Raw genomic sequence first — 20,759 nt, 5'->3', positions numbered from 1 at the left:
TCTCACTTTTATTATCTAAACTCAATAAACAAATTCTCAAATACTCATTATAATATACACATATAACTCACATATAACATATCCCAATTCTATGCACAGTAAGTATGTCGATGACTCTATACACGTCTGTATCCACAGTCAGTTAACACACACATACACTTGACAATGAGTTACAAAAGGCAGTGAACTGTGCAAACAGCAATAGATTGATACTTAACATTTCAAAAACTAAAAGTATACTTTCTGGTTCAAAATATTCATCATGTGCAAAGCCACAGCTAAGTTTGTTAATCAGGGATATATCTATTGAATAAGTTGAAGATAGACTGTAGATTATCTTGGTCACAGCACAGCACATTTGTACAAATTGGGACAAACCTATTCAGCAGATCTTGAACATCAGAATAAATTAAACAGGTCTTGCAAGCTCAGATTCTCTCACCTTGACAAATTTCACCCATTTCTTTACACCTTTTAATACAGTTGACAATAAAGTTATTTTGATTCTGATACAGTAAGTTACTGTATCTGAGTGACAATCCTGGTTAGCTTGGAGCCCTGAGGAGAAGCCCATGAGACCACGATAAAATCAAAACGTCACACATTCAATTCCCTCAAACAAACATGCAAGACGTCTGCCAAAAAACAGTCTTGCAGACTTGCCCTTGAGAAAGCACTAAAACCCTGCCTGCGCACTAACTCAAAGTCACTCATCTGCATAAAAGCGGCAGCGAAAGCAGGTTAAATATATTGTCTGAGACACAGAGTAGGAGTGTGATCTGTTGTCTTCAAACTCTGGGTGGTTTGCTGACTGTGGCGTACAAGTCAGAGACATCCTCAGTAGCCTGTCCACTGGGTCTGATGACACAAAAGAACAAATATATTTCCTTACAAAGACAATTCGGTGTTATTTTAAAGATTGTTTTTGTGGCTTTTTGTGCCTTTATTTAGAGAGAGAGCCACGGGTGACACGCAGCAAAGGTCGTCGGGTACTGGAGTCGAACGTGCGACACGCTGTCAGGCTGGCATTGCATTCTAGGCTGCCTGGACCATCACGCTACGGCCCAGGCCAATTCTGTATGATTTTGATATGTGGTGTGTTCTAGTTGTGTAAGTCAGGGAATACTGATAACAATAATATAATATTAAACGTAACTTACAACACAGTGCTTTAACAGCCAGTGCTTTAACATCATTATCATAAATAAACTAGAAAATGTGCTCCTCGGAGCACAAGTCTCCGCCAGCAGACTATAGCAATTATATTATCATAGCAATAACTAATGAGATACAGTAGAGTAAAATATATATATTTTAGTTAAATAAAAAGGTGTATGTTAAAGAAATATTTATTTAAAAAAAAATGATTTAAAAATCATATTTTGTCTTCTAATGTTTAAAAAAATGTTTAAAAAAATGTTTTAAAAAATGTTTAAAAAAAGATAGGATGAAAAAAAGAGATCCAAAAAATTATTTATTTATGTATTTCTTACAAAAATGTATATACTATGACGCATCTGATATATATCAATTATATTATCATAGCAATAACTAATGAGATACAGTAGGGTAAAATATATATCTTTTAGTTAAACAAAAAGTTCTAATACTTCTAAAAGTTCTAAAAGTTCTAATAATTAAGATGATTAATTTCATTCTTTCTTTATGATACTTAGCTCTGTTTAATTGAAGCAATGCTCTGTTTACATTGAAGCAATCTATCATATGGGAGTCATCGTAATTGACTGGTTTGTTCAAATACTTGTCTGTCTTCTTCATCTTCATTGTCTTGAACAGTTTCAGCAGTTGATTGGTGTGTTTGATCTATGTCAGTTTTCTCTAGTGCTACATAATGTATTTGATCAAGGTGGCAAATTGTTATAGTATTAAGACTTCGGCCTTGTTGTGGGATCAATTCAACTCTAGTCCTCTTCTGTGTTACTGTTGTAGATGAGTATGCTTTCTTAGCTTTGGCCTTCTGCGCCTTTGCTTGACCAATGTCAGGTGTTCTCAAAGGGACACACACACGCACGGACGGACGGGTGATTTGGACTAGAAGATACTGTTCCAATCAAGACTGATTGATCCTGTCTTACCTCGCTTCAAAAACGTAAACGGCTTTTTGAAGTGACACACCTTTTTATTATAGGATTGTATTTCGTCATGCGTGCCTCTAGCCAATCAGAGACATTGATGTCAACATATTGACACGTATTAAGAGTTCGGCTTTGTTGTGGGATCATTTCAACTCTAGTCCTCTTCTACGTTACAATTGTAGATGAGTATGCTTTCTTAGCTTTGGCCTTCTGCGCCTTTGCTTGACCAATGTTAGGTGTTCTCAGAGGGAAACACACACGCACAGACGGGTGACTTGGACTTACTGAAGGTACTGTTCCAATCAAGTCTGATTGATCCTGTTTTACCTCACTTCAAAAAGTAAGGGCTTTTTGAAGTGACACACCTATTTATAGAATTTTATTTCGTCACGCGTCCCTCTAGCCAATCAGAGGCATTGGTGTCAACAAATTGACACGTGTCACGTGGAGCTTGCCCAATGTTAGCTTGGCTAACAATGTTTGCTCACACAAAGCGAAAACATATTCTCCACCTTCGGCGGAGACAATAATGTTACACGTTGACAAGCTATATGCACAACTAGAGGTTGAGTAAGTTGTAATGACAGGAGATATTCACCGGGGGGAAGCACTGGGCTTGTTGAAGTTGACAGTGGCATACTGCACATCCCCTTCATCCCTCTGCATGTGATCATTGGAATATGGAGGCACTTCCTGGTTCTTAGGGCGAGAGAAGTGTACGGTGGAGTAGTTGACATCGTCCTGTGGCTCTGGGGTTTGTGTCTGCTCTGCAGAGGAAGGACTTGTGGGCGTGGCTGAGACGTTGCCATGCTCAGGGACAGACACTCGCTGATGGACATCAAAGACAGACAAGATGATGGAATCTACTTGATGTCTTATTTAGTTCTTACACAGCATACCCCCATCTCTATATCTCTCTTTCACTCTCACTTCTTCCCTCTTGCAACAGATATGTATCCACCACACATGCATACTTATAGGGCTATAGTTACCAAAGAGTAGTGAATTATTTGCATCTCACACTCTACGCACGCACACACGCACGCACGCACGCACGCACGCACGCACGCACGCACGCACGCACGCATGCATGCACACACACATGCACGCACATGCACGCACGCACGCACACACACACACACACCTGCATTTTTTCAGTCATCCTCACCTGTCCACTTTGTACAGGGTCACTAGGCTCAGTGACAGACTTCAGACATTTCTTCTTCCTGAATTATGTTGGTGAATCAATGAACCATTGTACCAGATGTTAATAAGCACATTGTACATTGGCTGGAAATCTGAAATGGGCTGTCTTTGTATTATGTTACCTGATCCCCAGGTAGATGAGCAATAGAAGGAACAGGAAGAGGCAGAATACACTGATGACTACAGCCACAATTGTAACTGTATTCGATGTCCCTTTATGTGGAGCTATGAGGTCTGAAAGACGTAAATACAGATGTTAATTAGCTTGGCATTGTCCAGTAATTACAAAAAGTGAAAATATGCTAAAAGATAAATAGCTGTTTGTATTGATTATATTGAATTGGTTTTATTTAATTTGTATTCTTTATTGAGATGTTAACCTGTTTCATTAATAAATTAAAAAAAAGACTCTTACTTGTTACATTGAGTTGGATAGTAGAGTTTCTAGCCCCTAGTTCATTTGTGGCTGTACAATAGTACTCTCCACCGTCCTCAAGGCTTATGCTTCGGATGACGTAGTTCTGTTCAAAAGACACTGATGACGTTGAACTCTTCTTGTACCAGACGTATGTGTCAACTGGTGGGTTGGCATCACTGCTGCAGGTCAGATTCACTGAACTGCCCTCCTCTATTTCACCAGAGGGGCTCACTGACACCAAGGGGGACTTTGGACGGTCTGATATGACATGATTTGGCACAATACTGTAGTAAACTTGATATTTAAAACAGATACAGAAACACATCATAGCTAAATACAAACCTACAGTAAATATGTTACATGCAGGCATATATTTTGTATTTGCCTTTCTTGATATAGTCTAATAGCAAAGGAAGAAACATCCTTGCAGACAGATATACAGGACAAATGTGCTTGCATATATAAGTTTGTACTCGCCATTTAAAATATAAATGTTTATATGTCAGTGAATTTGAGAAATCAGTGCGTTTGCAAACTCACTGAGTTTGCATATTTACTATAGGGAATTTGAGGAAAAGCTGACAGTAACCAGGAAAAACAACATTTCACCTGACAAATGTGTTTTTGATAATAATAGCATTTAGCTTTTTAATGTACAGTAATTAATCAATTGGAAGGGTCGGGTTCATTTTAAGGTTTAGGTTAGGGTTTCACACCTAAGAGTGAAGGAGGCTTTGTGGGAAGAGCTAATGATGAACTTGTAGTAGTAATACATTTGAAAACTTGTAGACAGATATAATTTAAACTAGTGCTTGTTTTATATTTGTAGTTGTATTTGATTATATTCTTGGGCAATTTGGTTTATTTCCTTGTATTTTGAGTTTGTTTTACACAAATGATGTGTTTTAAGTAACTAGAAGTTTTCTAAGACTGATATTATAACATTAGTTAATGTCTGCCCTGGAATCCAGGGCAGACATATCGTTGCTGTCGGGCAGAAACCGTCTATGTTTTAATATAGGATGCTTTTAAGCGCTATCCTCTGGATTTTGTATTACCTCATGTTGTCATGGGATGATGTCTGAATCCTAATAAAATCAATGAAAGGACCAATGGATCAATCAATCAACCAATCAACCAATCAATCAATCAATCAATCAATCAATCAGGGTTTAGCTAAGGTTACGGTTTAGGTAATCTCTCAAGAACAGATTCTGCTCTGAACAAACAGCAGAGGTCGCTGTTTTTCATTTTCAGTTGGCGATGGGTTCCCAGATTGCGGTTTAGGTTATGGCTAGTTTTAAAGGGATAGTTCACCCCAAAAAAAAACATCTTTTTCCTATCGATTAGTCTCCATGGGCCGACTAATCGATAGAAAAAAAGTCATTTTAATCTCTTTAAGGTCCGTACTGCTGTTGTGTCATGCGTACCGCCACACAGAACGTGAACATTACGATAATTTTTTGAGACGTGGTTGATTTTTATAGAGAATAAAAGCATCAGCCTATATGAATGAGGCATCAGCAAATTAATAGTTTGATGTGAAGTATTCACAACACATTTTTGTATTGTATTTATTTGTCACTCTCCTAGTGTGTAAGGACCTTTGGGCTTAGGGTTCAGATTCACCGTTACATATACTGTAAAAAATAAATACAGCTCAGCAAATATTTGAAATAATGCTGTATATTTATTGATTACTTGTATACTATTTAAATATATTTTTATACTCACAGCTGACATTGAGAGTCTTTCCTGGACTTCTGAGAGTCTCTCGGTCTTTGACAGCACAGGAGTAGTTTCCTGCATGCTGACTGAGCACTGGGTCTAGAGTCACATAGTTGTGTTGGTTCTGCGTTAGAAACAGATGGTTCTGGTACCAGATGTAGATGGGGTTGAAGTCACTCAGAGGACAGCTGGTTGTACAGGACAGTGTCACTCTCTGTCCCTCTGTTACCGTGGTAGCAGGAGTCACTGTCGCTGTCAGAGCTGATGGGTAAATGGTATGAAATTATCATTTATCATGGGGACCACGATACAAGTCTATAGTTTGTTTAATTCATTAAACTGTTTTGTCACGACAAAATAGAAATATAGAGAGAAATTAACCTTAAAATGAAAGTCCTTTTTTTGTTACTTACTTACCAGTTATATCCAATATCACTCCAGGAGCACCAGAATATTTGCCATCTGGGTCAGCTGTTATAATTCTGAATTTGTATTCCGCATAATCGCTCTTTGTCACATTTTTGATTATCAGTTTATGTTGGTTCTGGTTCATCATAGACCCATTGTACTCTAAACGGCTGTTATATTTTGGGTTAGAAGACAGATTTGTGGGAGCACTTTCTCCTGTCCTCCATTCAGTGTACCAGAATATGTCAGTCACTACAAAACCACTGGGATATGTGTAATAACTGGACATTTCCACTGAAGTGCCTTCCAGGGCACAGATTTTCCTCTTGATGTAATTCACACTCCAGCAGTTATTATCAACAGCACCTGAATCAAAATCATGATGGTCAGGGTTACATCTAAATGCATTTAAATTACATTTATTTAATTAAGATTTAATGTATGTACGTATATACGTATGTACGTATTATGGTATTTAATTTAATTTAATTTAATTTAATTTAATTTAATTTAATTTAATTTAATTTAATTTAATTTAATTTAATTTAATTTAATTTAATTTAATTTATTATAAATATATAATATGATGTCCAGTTTAGTACATTGACACCTGTATTTTCTCCACTGTATGTTCTAGTTTTCATTTGGGTTATTTTTAACACTGCATTTATCCCCTGATAGCTTCAATATGGAGAGAAACTAATACATTTGTTTAAAATTGGTTGTAGATTTTTCATCTGTGTGAGATTACATAGCAACAAATGAGAATTTATTTTGGATCAAGCTATTATTTATATAATAATATGATCAAAAAAGAAATGCAGTGTGAAAGTGTTTAGCACATTTGACCAATAGTATTAGAATCACATACATATTAATATCAATGTAACCTAATCCCTATGTATGTATGTTTGCTTCATACTCACACACGGCAGCTGAGCGGGGATAATCATGTTCTTTTAAAGAACAAGAGTAACTGTGTACAGAGGGAACTGTAAAATAAATATTTTGAGTTGACAGAGCCTGCTTGAACTGGTTTATATACCAACTGTAGGTAGGGTTGGTAATATAAGTCAGAATACAGCTGTGGTTACATTTCAGCCCAACTTGAACTTCATTTGACCATGCACGAGACACCTGTACGTCTGGAAAGAAAGGATGTGATAGAAGCATTAATATTAAATTGATCATTATTATTAATTATATATTAACTTATATTAATCAATTACTGACATAGCACTATTGTACCTGTGACACTGAGACTAAGTGATTCTGATTGGCCCTTATCATCTCGGCACAAGTATGTATTTGAATCACTCTCTCTCAGGTCATGGATTCTTAGAGAGGAGCTGCTTTGTTCAGATCCATTATACATTAAACGATTTGTATCTAATGAGATTTCCTGCAGATTGACATATTCTTCGCCATTCCAGTGTGCAGTAAACCATTTCTTGCTTGAAGTAGGATCTGTGATAGAACAGGACAGTTCTACCACTGATCCCTTCAAGGCACAGATATTTGTTTCACCAAGAGCTACTGAAACAGAATGTTAGAAATATGAAGACAACACTGATCTTTATCTGCACAAAGGAACAAAAACACAGAGTGGAGAAGAGAACAGTAGAAATTTGAATAGATTTATACTAGAGATGCTTTCAACACAGTCCCTGAACCATTCTGCGTGTTTATGCTTCAATCTCATTTAAAATGTAATGCTAAAATAATAATAATAATAATATACTAGTCTTAATAAAATAAATAAATATAAAGCTCAGTCGTTTACATGACTTTCATGTCTGCCACATTTTTACCAAATACATTTTGGAAAGTGATACATCATTGCTTAAAACATAAGTGACTATTTTATGATTCTTCAAAGCTGTGACCTGCAGTCACTGTCAATAATTTCTGTCTGAGAGCAATGCATCAAGTCACATTCCTTGTACTTGTACATACACACATTCTGATTCTGATGATTTGGTCAAGAAATTATTGAGAATCACTTCATACCTGAGAGATGCAGCAGCAAAGCCACAAACACAGACCCAGCTCCTGCCTTCAACATGGTGGTCTGGACGTCCTTCTGCTTCACACTAGAAAGATGACTGAGTAACAACATTCATGAGAGCATCACTAAAACATTTTCTGCAATCCCACCCAAACAAAAACAATTGACCCAATTTGTTGAAATCAAAAGCACTGCAGGCTGCTTAGTTAATTTTTACATCTAGACATTAGAGGAGTTTTTACCAGCAGACAGGTTGGATTCTGTGTGTGAATGTTATTTGACACAGACAGTATGGAACTGACCTCCTTCCTCTTTTTTGTATATGACTGGTAATAGTATCCTAAATGAAGGGCAGTGTTGTATCTGACTTACACGCATGGGTTCTTGGGCCAACAAAACATTTATGATATATTTTTGAATTCTTGACCTGAAAAAAATGAGGAAAAAAAGAACCTGCTCCTTGAACTTCTTTACATGTTTCTAAAATACAGTGTATAGTATATGTATCCATTTGCATATTATGTAACATCTAATATATGAGGAGTACATTCGATCTTACATTTCCAAAATTACATACATAGTTACAGTATGTCAGAAAAAAGTAGCTCATATTTATATTATAAAGTAGCAGTGGTGTTATGGTGTCTGGAGAAGTGGGTATAGGCCTACTCTAACTTTCCCCTAACAGCGCCCTGTGTAAAAATAACTCTCATGACATGTATTCAGAATGCTGCCAAAAATGTTCGTATTTGAAGGCCAACTAGTTTCTGTAAGTACTGTATGGGCCAGAGGTGTTTACAAAGTCACTTGACTTGTATTGCGGCTAATGTTTGCTTCATAAATCAAAATCACACTCTGAAGAGACAGTTCATGGGAATACATTTTTACTGAAGGAATGTATTTCAGCTACTGTAACATTCAGCTACTGCTTGTGTAAACATCATTACTTTATCGGCTGTTTTTAATGGAACATTTGTATTTATTTACATTTACTTGAAGCAATACCTTCCTTGACCCTTTTCCATATTCAATACCATGGGGTAAAATGACAAAATAAGTTAAGGGTATAAGCATAGTCTACATATTATTATATCATGAAAAAATATTGTATCGTTGCTGTGAAGTGATATAGTGTATTAATTCCCAGAGGGAGTTTGGTGTTTGCTGGTGTATGCTGGTGCTTGTTTAAGCTGGCATGTTGTTCTAGTCATGCTGGTGTTTCATGCTGATGACCTTCTAGTTTAAACTGGTATTTATATGATACCTGGACACAACATTTTTAGATAACAGAAAAATCAAACATGGCACAGAGGATGAGTGAATCTGCCTTCCTCTCTGCATTGATTCAGCCACATAATCAAATTCTTCTTCACAACAGAATGATAAACAAGATAGGGTTTGATCTAGTAAAAGCTATCACCACACAAAAAGATGCAATGATTATTGCGTAGGCCCGACGGACGCTCTGGGGAGATTGGAGCAGATATCATATAGCTTAGAAATAGGAACTGAAATTGCCTTGTTCTGATCAATTTCCCCTGCCACAGGGGTATAGCATTGTGAGTCATATTACTCATATGACTGAAGGTATAGGTATAGCACTGATCCACTTGGTTCCAGTTGATAAGCTGGAAAGAAAAATGCGTGTAAAGTCAGTTAATAACATTCATGTGTGCAATTTCCCAAACCAGTATGAGAGGATTAAAATACAAAATGAGGTATTTTGAGCCATCATTATGATGAGTCTGCCCGAGGCACTCCACTGGACTCTTAATTTCCTTTTTTCTTATTTTGTGTGACTTTTTTGTCTTGTACATTGATCAGTGTCCATGCACTTTTGGTGCATTTTAATGGTGACAAAACTTTTGACTAGAAGGGGGAAAAAACGGCACATGTTGACTAGGGGGGATATGATTTACGATTCTGTCCCTATCAGGACTTTAACTCGAACGGCGCTGAAGACGGCTTTAGACGTCCTTTTTAACTGGGTTTGAGAGTGGCACTTCCACATTTCTGGAGTGCGGAAGTGCCAGGGACGGCACCGTTTGACTGGAAGGGTATTACCTTCCTACAACACAATACTCAACCAGAATGAACAATTCACAACTTAGAATTTACCATTTTTATCAGAAGAAACCAAGTATTTATTAACTCAATAATCAGTATTTTAGTACTGTAGGCTGAATGGATATATATGAATATGAAAGGACAGTGGAGCACATAGAAGCTTTTATCGGTAGGCTGGATTTAAGACTTCGAGTTTTAAGTCAGAGTTGGTGCAAGTCTCAGATCCTTTCAGTTCCAGTTGTGTGTGTGACATCATCACTAAATGCTCAGCACCAGTTAGTACTACTAATTAGCCATCATGTCCCGGGGCATCAGGTGAGAGCAGTTAACTATTTGATTGAGGACTGAGAACCACAGTTCAGTAGTAGGTTATCGTTTTACCTTTTGAGAATACCGGTATACTGTACATGTCTATACTGCCATCTGCTGGATAAGTTAAACCTCTTCTGCTATACTGTAGGTTTGATCAGACACATGCAGCAGAAGCCATTGTACTCACACCCAACCTCCAAAGACATGTCAAATGATGACCATCTCGCTTTTTCACATTTAGGGTCTGTTTCCCCCTGCATAACTCTTTTCTGTTCACACACAAACCGCGTGTGCGTGTGGCTCTTATGCCCACAAATGCAGATCCCTGATGGCATCAATCTGACATAATAGGCTACGATAATGTGGATGCAAGGGGAATGCGTTCTGAACAGGTATAGATAGTCCTAGTCTATCTATAAAGGCACAGAGTTTGTGTGCTTAAATGTATTCCTTTTTAATTTGTTTGAAAAAAACAAAAATCTTTTTTATTTACTAATACTTCACTAAAACTTCACCTCAAAGGACAATCAGTCAACAGAACCAGTGTGTTTTCAGTGAGTCTAACATGATTAACATTCTGAAGTCGAATGGGCTTAGGAGGGTAGAGTGTCTGATCAAATGAATTTCAAATATCTAAATATTGAGTCAAGCAACTTAAAACTGCCAGTAGAGACTGTAGAGACATTAAAATGACCCCAGAAGTGTTTTAAAGTGAAATACCCCATTAACATAGGAAAACAATGAAAGTACATGGAATTATGGATTCACGTTAGTGCACTAGGAGGACATTGCATTAAAGACATTCAGACAGGAGGCAAATCACAAATGCACCGCTCGCCAGGTGCTGGACTAAATACTAAATTGAAAGAAAAGGGCATTTTCACACTCAAATCTGTGCAAAAATCATTTAATGTGCAGCCAGTCTTCGGTCAGAAAATCACTTGATCAGCCTTAATACAGAACACCTTTACATTTGTATGTGTAACCAAATGGACTTTTGAGGTTATTAAAATACACTACTGACTACGCCAGTTGGAATTTCACCAACAACCAATTAAGGCTTTAACTTAAGAAAAGGAGGTTCGTAACAGAGCTTTAGAAGAACTGGGTAGGGAGGCTCAGGGAAGACACCAGGTTAAAGTTGACATTTTATTCATATCAAGTTAAAACAGTGCATTAGGCCACATTAATAAATTAGTCATGGTCTTCCTCAATAAGTTACCATTTCCTTTTGACTCAATAAACACATAAAATACACAGCAAACAAAGCACACAGCACTACAAATAGGGTTTACTGCAATCTCAAAATCTGGCATATAAAAGGAGGGAGGACCAACATTCTAATTCAGTGGGTTTAACACACCACCAGGTTAAATAAATACACATTTCAACAAGTCAACATTTCGTGCACGCAATACCTAAAACCACTTACCACGGGGCGAGCAGAGTGCAGCGCACCTTCGCAGAAAGCTGCCTCACTTATACAGTTTTAACCATAAGCATTACACATCATTTACAAATCAACCCCATACCATAAACCCATCTCTTGCCGGTCACGCTGGATCCCACTCTGCTCGCTCCATGTTCAGTCTCTTTGTGCCAAAACACTAAAGAGCACTGGCACCACACCCACAAACACCTGCAATCAATAACAAGCAATTAGTTGGTGTCAATGACACACCCACATAGACACTAGTAGGAATACAATAAATGACACGTCAATACTCCACCCGGTTACATCCACCCCAACTTTTACACAGCCATGTCCTCATGGCTCACAAAAATAATAAACAAGGCTACAGGATGGTCCTGCTCTCTGGAGGGGCCTCCATTGCTTCTGGTCAGTGACAGTCACATCACACCGACATTGGTCAGACTTGTAAGGGGTCGCCTGGATTCCAATACCGTTCCCAGCAGCACACCTTCCTAAAGGACCAGACAGACAGCAAAAACAGGACCTATACCAGCAATTTACAGTCCCACCAGACCACACAACATTTAATTCCTGCCCATAACATTTATATTGCCCAACACCATCCCCTCAGTCATACCACTCACACCATCCGTGGGGAAGCTCCATGCCATCTGCACTCCTACTGTACCATGCGTCCCCCCTTTATGGGGTGGCTGCTCCTCATGGGCGATTCGACTCAACTTGGGCAGGGACAGGTCCACCGGGTGCCGCATGGCCATCGCCCATAGCACCTGAACCCCAGTCCCCCTCACAGCCCAGCCACAGCGGCATTGCAGAAAGGAGTGGCTCCAGGGAAGTGGTCCCTTTGGACCACCTCCAACTTCCTTTAAGGACTGGCAACCAACCCGATCAAGCCTCTTAACGCCCAGTCCCTTGATGGGAAAGCCTGGACCCGCACTGGAGCTGCAGAGGCCAACCGCCTCAACGGCTCTCTCCCCCTAGATAACACATCTCACACACAGGGGTAATGGCCAATGGGGCAAACAATTAATACACATTACTTTGATAAAACCAATTAAAAACATTGCTGGTCTGGCAAAAGAGCAAATTCCACCTTCAGTCTCACCATGATGTTCCTCACCTAGCTCCCACCCAGTGCTCTGTCCTGCCGACTTACGCCAAATGTAACCAAATGGACTTTTTGAGGTTATTAAAATACACTACTGACTACGCCAGTTGGAATTTCACCAACAACCAATTAAGGCTTTAACTTAAGAAAAGGAGGTTCGTAACAGAGCTTTAGAAGAACTGGGTAGGGAGGCTCAGGGAAGACACCAGGTTAAAGTTGACATTTTATTCATATCAAGTTAAAACAGTGCATTAGGCCACATTAATAAATTAGTCATGGTCTTCCTCAATAAGTTACCATTTCCTTTTGACTCAATAAACACATAAAATACACAGCAAACAAAGCACACAGCACTACAAATAGGGTTTACTGCAATCTCAAAATCTGGCATATAAAAGGAGGGAGGACCAACATTCTAATTCAGTGGGTTTAAAACATTACCAGGTTAAATAAATACACATTTCAACAACAAGTCAACATTTCGTGCACGCAATACCTAAAACCACTTACCACGGGGCGAGCAGAGTGCAGCGCACCTTCGCAGAAAGCTGCCTCACTTATACAGTTTTAACCATAAGCATTACACATCATTTACAAATCAACCCCATACCATAAACCCATCTCTTGCGGTCACGCTGGATCCCACTCTGCTCGCTCCATGTTCAGTCTCTTTGTGCCAAAACACTGCTTTTAAAGAGCACTGGCACCACACCCACAAACACCTGCAATCAATAACAAGCAATTAGTTGGTGTCAATGACACACCCACATAGACACTAGTAGGAATACAATAAATGACACGTCAATACTCCACCCGGTTACATATGTGTGTGACTAAACATCAAGAGAATTGTAGTCCTGAATACAGTGGATAATAAATTAAAGACACAACAGTCTATAGCAGTCGTTCTCAAAGTGGGGTCCAGGGACTCTCAACATTAAGCTTATAACTCACTTTAGCAAATTATGAACCTATTAATATTCCTATAACCTACAACTGTCCCTGACTTCATTTCCAATATGAGTCTATGCTCCCATCTTCTGGACGAGGTGTGTTTATATCAACAGAGTACATTTTCTCTTTCAATTGGCAAATGTCTCTCAGACGCTGGAAGGCAGTGCATTAGCTTGTTCACCTGGAACTACCAAGCAGAAATACAACGTAATGCGGTCATTCAACAAATTCCCTATATTCTGAATCTTCGGAAGGGATCTGTATCAGAAAACATTTTATTGGCAATTTTGGGTGACCTACTGTACATGTCAAACTAAGTACATACAACAGGACTCACATTAGTGCAATAAGATATTAGAGCTATAGGACATTGATGAAATAGGACAATGTATAACAGGCAGATAGCAGAGGATGGTGTGTGAACTTAACCAAATTTAAATGGTATCTGAGCAATGGGCCCAACCAGGTTCAGGGAGGTGACAGGAGCTGTACTATTGGATTTTAGCCCAGCTTTTCATGTGACACAAATAGTCCGTAAACTGCTACTGGAGAAACTACAAGGACAACAACAGTTAATCAGACTATCTGCTGTCCCTTTAGTAGAAAGCTACCTTAGTAAGAGAAAGTGCAAAGTGGAATACGTTCAATCAATAGTTTCTCAGTTTGGCTATATGTTGGAGTACTTCAAGGAAACAACAAAATATGATTACATATAGATTGTAATACATTTTATTTGAAACATGAACAATAAAAAAGACAACCCAAAAACAAAAGAAGAATAACTAATAATAATAATTAAAAGTGAAATGATCAAGAAACCACTACAACAAACTCAATAAACAAATTCTCATAAACAACACAAATGAAATATGACATGTTTGAAAAGGACTAGGAAGTACATTTTTTCATTCCTTCCTCTTCTGAACTACTCATAAATAAAATCATATACAATATACTCATATAATATACTCACATATAATATTTCCAATTCTATGTACAGTAAGTGTGTCGATGACTCTATACACTTCTGTATCCTCAGTCAATTAACACACACATACACTTGACAATGAGTTACAAAAGGCAGTGAACTGTGCAAACAGCAATAGATTGATACTTTACATTTCAAAAACAAAAAGCATACTTTCTGGTTCAAATTATTCATCATGTTCAAAGCCACAGCTATTTGTTAATCAGGGATATATCTATTGAATAAGTTGAAGAAACCAACCCATGACTGTAGATTATCATGGTCAAAGCACAGCACAGTTGTGCAAATTGGGACAAACCTATTCAGCAGATCTTGAACATCAGAATAAATTAAACATCTTGCAAGCTCAGATTCTGTCTCACCTTGACTGTTAAGTTAACCACTTGACCCCTAGGGTGCGTTCGGAAATTGCGCACCGGAGCGCACTCGCCTATTAGTTTGTATTGGCCAGTGCGCTCATTGCTGTATTTCCGAACGCAACCCTAGTGTCCCAAAAATAGCATATCTTCAAGCTCACAATGCATTGCAACGTGTTGTGAACTTGTGATTAGCTATTTTCGGCGAAGATATTTACTGTATAGTGAAAACAGAAAACAGCGAAATCAAAATGTCACAAATTCAATTACCACAAACAAACATGCAAAAAGTCTGACAATAAAAGTCCTACTGACTTGCCCTTGAGAAAGCACTAAAACCCTGCCTGCGCACTAATTCAAAGTCACGCATCTGCATAAAAGCGGCAGCGAAAGCAGGTTAAATATATTGTCTGTGACACAGAGTAGGAGTGTGATCTGTCCTCTGGGTCTGATGACACAAAAGAACAAATTAATTTCCCTACAAAGACAATTCTGTGTGATTTTGATGTGAGGTGTGTTCTAGTTGTGTAAGTCAGGGAATACTAATAACAATAGTAGACTATTACACTTACTTGCAACACAGTGCTTTAACAGCCAAACAAAATGAAACATCATTATCATAAATAAACAATGTTACATGTTGAAAAGAGATTGAGTAAGTTGTAATGACAGGAGATATTCACCGGGGGGAAGCACTGGGCTTGTTGAAGTTGACAGTGGCATACTGCACATCCCCTTCATCCCTCTGCATCTGATCATTGGAATATGGAGGCACTTCCTGGTTCTTAGGGCGAGAGAAGTGTACGGTGGAGTAGTTGACATCGTCCTGTGGCTCTGGGGTTTGTGTCTGTAAATGACAGACATTCGCTGATGGACATCAAAGACAGACAAGATGATGAAATCTACTTAATGTCTTATTTAGTTCTTACACAGCATACCCCCATCTCTATATCTCTCTTTCACTCTCACTTCTTTTCTTACTCTCCCTCTCGCAACAGATATATCCACACATGCATACAATACATATAAAGCTATAGTTACCAAAGAGTAGTGAATTATTTGCATCTCACACTCTACACACGCACACGCACACGCACACGCACACGCACACGTACACGCACACCTGCAGTTTTTCAGTCATCCTCACCTGTCCACTTTGTACAAGGTCACTAGACTCAGTGAGAGACTTCAGACATTTCTTCTTCCTGAATTGCGTCAGTGAATCAATGAACCATTGTACCAGATGTTAATAAGCACATTGTACATTGGCTGGAAATCTGAAATGGGCTGTCTTTGTATTATGTTACCTGATCCCCAGGTAGATGAGCAATAGAAGAAACAGGAAGAGGCAGAATACAGTGATGACTACAGCCACAATTGTACCTGCCTTCGATGTCCCTTTATGTGGAGCTATGAGTTATGAAAGACGTAAATACAGACGTTAATTAGCTTGACATTGTCCAGCAATTACAAAAAGCCAAAATATGCTAAAAGCTGTTTACAGTATATTGATTATATTGAATAGTTTTTTATTTAATTTGTATTCTTTATTGAGGTGTTAACCTGTTTCCTTAGCCTGTTAACAAATTAAAAACTCTATAATTATGTTAGAGAATATAGTTTTATTTAATTATTATTATTTAGTGTATATGAATTAAAATCTCTTACTTGTTACAGTGAGTTGGATAGTAGAGTTACTAGTCCCTAGTTCATTTGTGGCTGTACAATAGTACTCCCCACCGTCCTCAAGGCTTATGTTTAGGATGACGTAGTTCTGTCCCAAAGACACTGATGACGTTGAACTCTTCTTGTACCAGACGTATGTGTTCACTGGTGGGTTGGCATCACTGCTGCAGGTCAGAGTCACTGAACTGCCCTCCTCTATTTCACCAGAGGGGCTCACTGACACCGAGGGGGTCTTTGGGCGGTCTGATTTGAAATGATATTATGCAATACTGTAGTAAACTTGATATTTAAAACAGATACAGAGACACATGGTAGCTCCATACAAACCTACAGTAAATATGTTACATGCAGGCATATATCGTGTATTTCCCTTTCTTGATATTGTCTAATAGCACAAGGACAAAACATCCTTGCCGACATATATATACAGAACAAATAAATGCTTGCATACATCATTTTGTACTTTTGTGTTAAAATATAAATGTGTATATGTCACAGTGAATTTGAGAAATCAATGTGTGTGCAAACACTGAGTTTGCACACTTTAGTGAATTTGAGGAAAAGCTGACAGTAACGAGGAAAAACAACATTTGACATGACCATTTTTTTTTTGATAATAACATTTTACTTTTTAATACTACCAAGTCAGTCATACCACTCATGACCAAAATGTGCATTTTAAAACACAATGTGATTAATCAATTAGAAGGGTCGGGTTTATTTTAATGTTTAGGTTACGGTTTCACTCCTAAGAGTGAAGAAGGCTTTGTGGGAAGAGCTAATGATGAACTTGTAGTAGTAATACATTTGAAAACATTTAAAGATTTAAAACAAAGAAAGATTAATTTAAATTAGTGCTTGTTTTGTCATTCGTACATCCACACAGAACGTGAATATTACGAGATAATAGAGCGATGTAATTATTTTTAGAGACAAGATTGATTTTTACAGAGAATAAAAGCATCAAAATATGTGAATGAGGCACCAGCAAATTAATAGTTTGATGTGAAGTATTCACAACATTTGTTTGTATTGTTTATTTTACATTGACCTTTGGGCTTATTGAGCCTTGTTGAACCTTGTTGAGGTTCACTGTTACATATACTGTAAAAATAAATACAGCTCAGCAAATATTTTTAATAATACTGTATATTTATTGATTATCTATAAATTATTTAAATATATTTTTGTACTTACATATGACATTGAGAGTCTTCCCTGGACTTCTAAGAGTCTCTTGGTCTTTGACAGCACAGGAGTAGTTTCCCGCATGCTGACTGAGCACTGGGTCTAGAGTCACATAGTTGTGTTGGTTCTGGTTTAGAAACAGATGGTTCTGGTACCAGATGTAGATGGGGTTGAAGTCACTCAGAGGACAGCTGGTTGTACAGAACATTGTCACTCTCTGTCCCTCTGTTACCGTGGTAGCAGGAGTCACTGTCACTGTCAGAGCTGATGGTTTAATGTTATGAAATCATCATTTATCATGGGGACCACGATACAAGTCTATAGTTGGTTTAATTAATTAAACTGTTTTGTCACGACAAAATAGAAATATAGAGAGAAACGTTAAAATGTCATATGTAAGTAAATGTGTTGTTACTTACTTACCAGTTATATCTAATATCACTCCAGGAACACCAGAATATTTGCCAAATGACTTATCTGTCAAAAATCTGAATCTGTAATCCGCAGAATCGTACGATGTCACATTTCTGATTATCAGTTGATGGTGGTTCTGATTACTCATATTCCCATTGTACTCTAAACGACCATTATATTTTGGGTTAGAAAACAGATTTGTGTAAGTGTAAGCACTTTCTACGTCCAGTTCAGTGTACCAGAATGTGTTCTTCACTACAAAACCACTGGGAAATGAGTAATTACTGGACATTTCCACTGAAGTGCCTTCCAGGGCACAGATTTTCCTCTTGATGTAATTCACACTCCAGCAGTTATCAACAGCACCTGAATCAAAATCATGATGGTCAGGGTTACATCCAAATGCATTTAAATTACATTTATTTAAGTAACATTTAATATCATACTCTGTGAAAAGAGTTGGCTAATTCCTTGTACTGATTAATCATAATGCATTTGACATTTATTTTCTCCCAGTCTACAGTAACTGATCTCAGAAATGTAAATTTCATCAATTGAATATTTGGAGGAAAAAAAATCATAGATTGCCCAGTTTGAGACCTGTGTTTTCTCTACTGTATGTTTTGTTTATAATTTCATTTGAGTCATTTTTAACACTGCATTTATCCCCTGATAGCATCAATATGGAGACAAACTAATTATTTGTTTAAAATTGGTTGTAGATTTTTCATCTGTGTGAGATTGTTTAGCAACAAATGAGAATGTATTTTCTATAAAGCTACATTTATATAATATAATTAAAAAAAATGCAGTGTGAAAGTATTTAGCACCCTTGACCAATAGTATTAAAATCACATACATTTTAATATCAATGTAACTTAACGCTGTATGTTTGCTTCATACTCACACACTGCAGCTGAGCGGGGATAATCATGGTCTTTTAAAGAACAAGAGTAACTGTTGGTAGACTCAGAGGAAACTGTAAGATATTCACTTGACACAGTCCTTATGTTCCCGTCTTTATACCAACTGTAGGTAGGGATGGTAATATCAGTCAGAATACAGCTGTGGTCACATTTCAGCCTAACTTGACCTCCATTGGGCCTTGCACGAGACACCTGTAGGTCTGGAATGAAAGGATGTGATAGAAGCATTAATATTACTTTGATCATTATTATCATTCTTATATGAATCAATTACTGACATAGCAGTACTGTACCTGTGACACTGAGACTAAGTGATTCTGATTGGCCCTTATCATCTCGGCACAAGTATGTATTTGAATCACTCTCTCTCAGGTCATGGATTCTGAGAGAGGAGCTGCTTTGCTTAGATCCATTATACATTAAACGATTTGTATCTAATGAGATTTCCTGCAGAGTGTCATATTCTTTGCCATTCCAGTGTGCGGTAAACCATTTCTTGCTTGAAGGATCTGTGATAGAACAGGGCAGTTCCACCCCTGATCCCTTCAAGGCACAGATGTATGTTTCACCAAGAGCTACTGAAACAGAATGTTAGAAATATGAAGACAACACTGGACTTTATCTGCGCTCAAAGGAACCAAAACACAGAGTGGAAAACAGAACAGTAGAAATATGCTTTCAACACAGGCCCTGAAGCATCTGAGAGGATGCATTGTGTGTGTTTCTTTTTCAATATCATTTAAAACATAATGTTAAAATAATAATTTTGATAGACTAGTCTTAATAAAATAAATAAATGTAAAGCTCTGTCATTTACATGACTTTCATGTCTGCCACAATTCTGCAAAATACATTTTGGAAAGTGGTACAGCGTTGCTTAAAACAAACGACTATTTAATGATTATTCAAAGTGTGACCTGCATAATGTCTGTCTGAGAGCAATGCATCAAGTCACATTCCTTGTATGTGTACATAAACACATTCTGATTCTGATGATTTGGTCAAGAAATGGTTGAGAATTACTTCATACCTGAGAGATGCAGCAGCAAAGCCACAAACACAGACCCAGCTCCTGCCATCAACATGGTGGTCTGGTCCTTCTGCTTCTCACTAGAAAGATGACTGAGTAACAACATTCATGAGAGCATCACTAAAAACACAACATTTTCTCTAATCCCACCCAAGCAAAATCAATTTAACCCAGTTGTTGAAATCAAAAGCACTGCAGGCTGCTTAGTTCATTTTAAAATCTAGACATGTAGAAGATTTAGTTTGGATTTTGTGTGTGAATGTCATTTGACACAAACAGTATATCAGTTGTGACAGTATGTCGAGTGTCGACAGTATAGTATGTCACAGTTGTGACAGTATGTCACAACTGTGACTTCCTGTGACTTCCTTCCTCTTTTTGTATATGAATGGTAATAGTATTCTAAGTGAAGGGCACTGTTGTATCTGACT

At 37.8% G+C, this 20,759-nt stretch overlaps 1 protein-coding gene across 1 annotated transcript; it reads right to left on the bottom strand.

The window, feature by feature from the left end:
- Window positions 1–478: 478 nt before the first annotated feature.
- LOC308106314 (uncharacterized protein) lies at window positions 479–20,467 on the bottom strand. The gene is made up of 22 exons (XM_080457355.1): window positions 20,329–20,467; window positions 19,592–19,876; window positions 19,280–19,498; window positions 18,382–18,738; window positions 17,968–18,222; window positions 16,753–17,013; window positions 16,392–16,494; window positions 16,232–16,289; window positions 15,768–15,931; window positions 13,397–13,508; window positions 12,295–12,655; window positions 12,106–12,169; window positions 7,867–7,949; window positions 7,105–7,392; window positions 6,783–7,001; window positions 5,866–6,222; window positions 5,455–5,709; window positions 3,718–3,978; window positions 3,425–3,536; window positions 3,241–3,322; window positions 2,695–2,924; window positions 479–858 (listed from the first exon to the last, which is right to left on the bottom strand). The coding sequence occupies exons 1-22, from the start codon at window positions 20,432–20,434 to the stop codon at window positions 789–791; spliced, it is 4,302 nt and encodes a 1,433-aa protein (XP_080313481.1). The 5' UTR covers window positions 20,435–20,467; the 3' UTR covers window positions 479–788.
- Between the last annotated feature and the right edge of the window lie 292 nt (window positions 20,468–20,759).

The sequence above is a fragment of the Gymnoscopelus braueri genome, assembly GCF_963280865.1.
Source record: "Gymnoscopelus braueri genome assembly, chromosome: 18".
In the NCBI taxonomy this organism is placed as follows: Eukaryota; Metazoa; Chordata; class Actinopteri; order Myctophiformes; family Myctophidae; genus Gymnoscopelus; species Gymnoscopelus braueri.
Note: the sequence above shows the minus strand (reverse complement) of the source record. Positions and strands in the feature narration are given on the sequence as shown.

Bases quoted from the DNA above. Each gene is read 5' to 3' on its own strand.
- LOC308106314 (XM_080457355.1), bottom strand. From the start codon at position 20,434: ATGTTGTTACTCAGTCATCTTTCTAGTGAGAAGCAGAAGGACCAGACC. The intron at 7,393-7,866 runs GTATGAAGTGAT...ATTCTGTTTCAG, and splicing joins TTTGCTGCTGCATCTCTCAG to TAGCTCTTGGTGAAACAAAT. The intron at 5,710-5,865 runs GTAAGTAAGTAA...TTTACCCATCAG, and splicing joins AGTGATATTGGATATAACTG to CTCTGACAGCGACAGTGACT.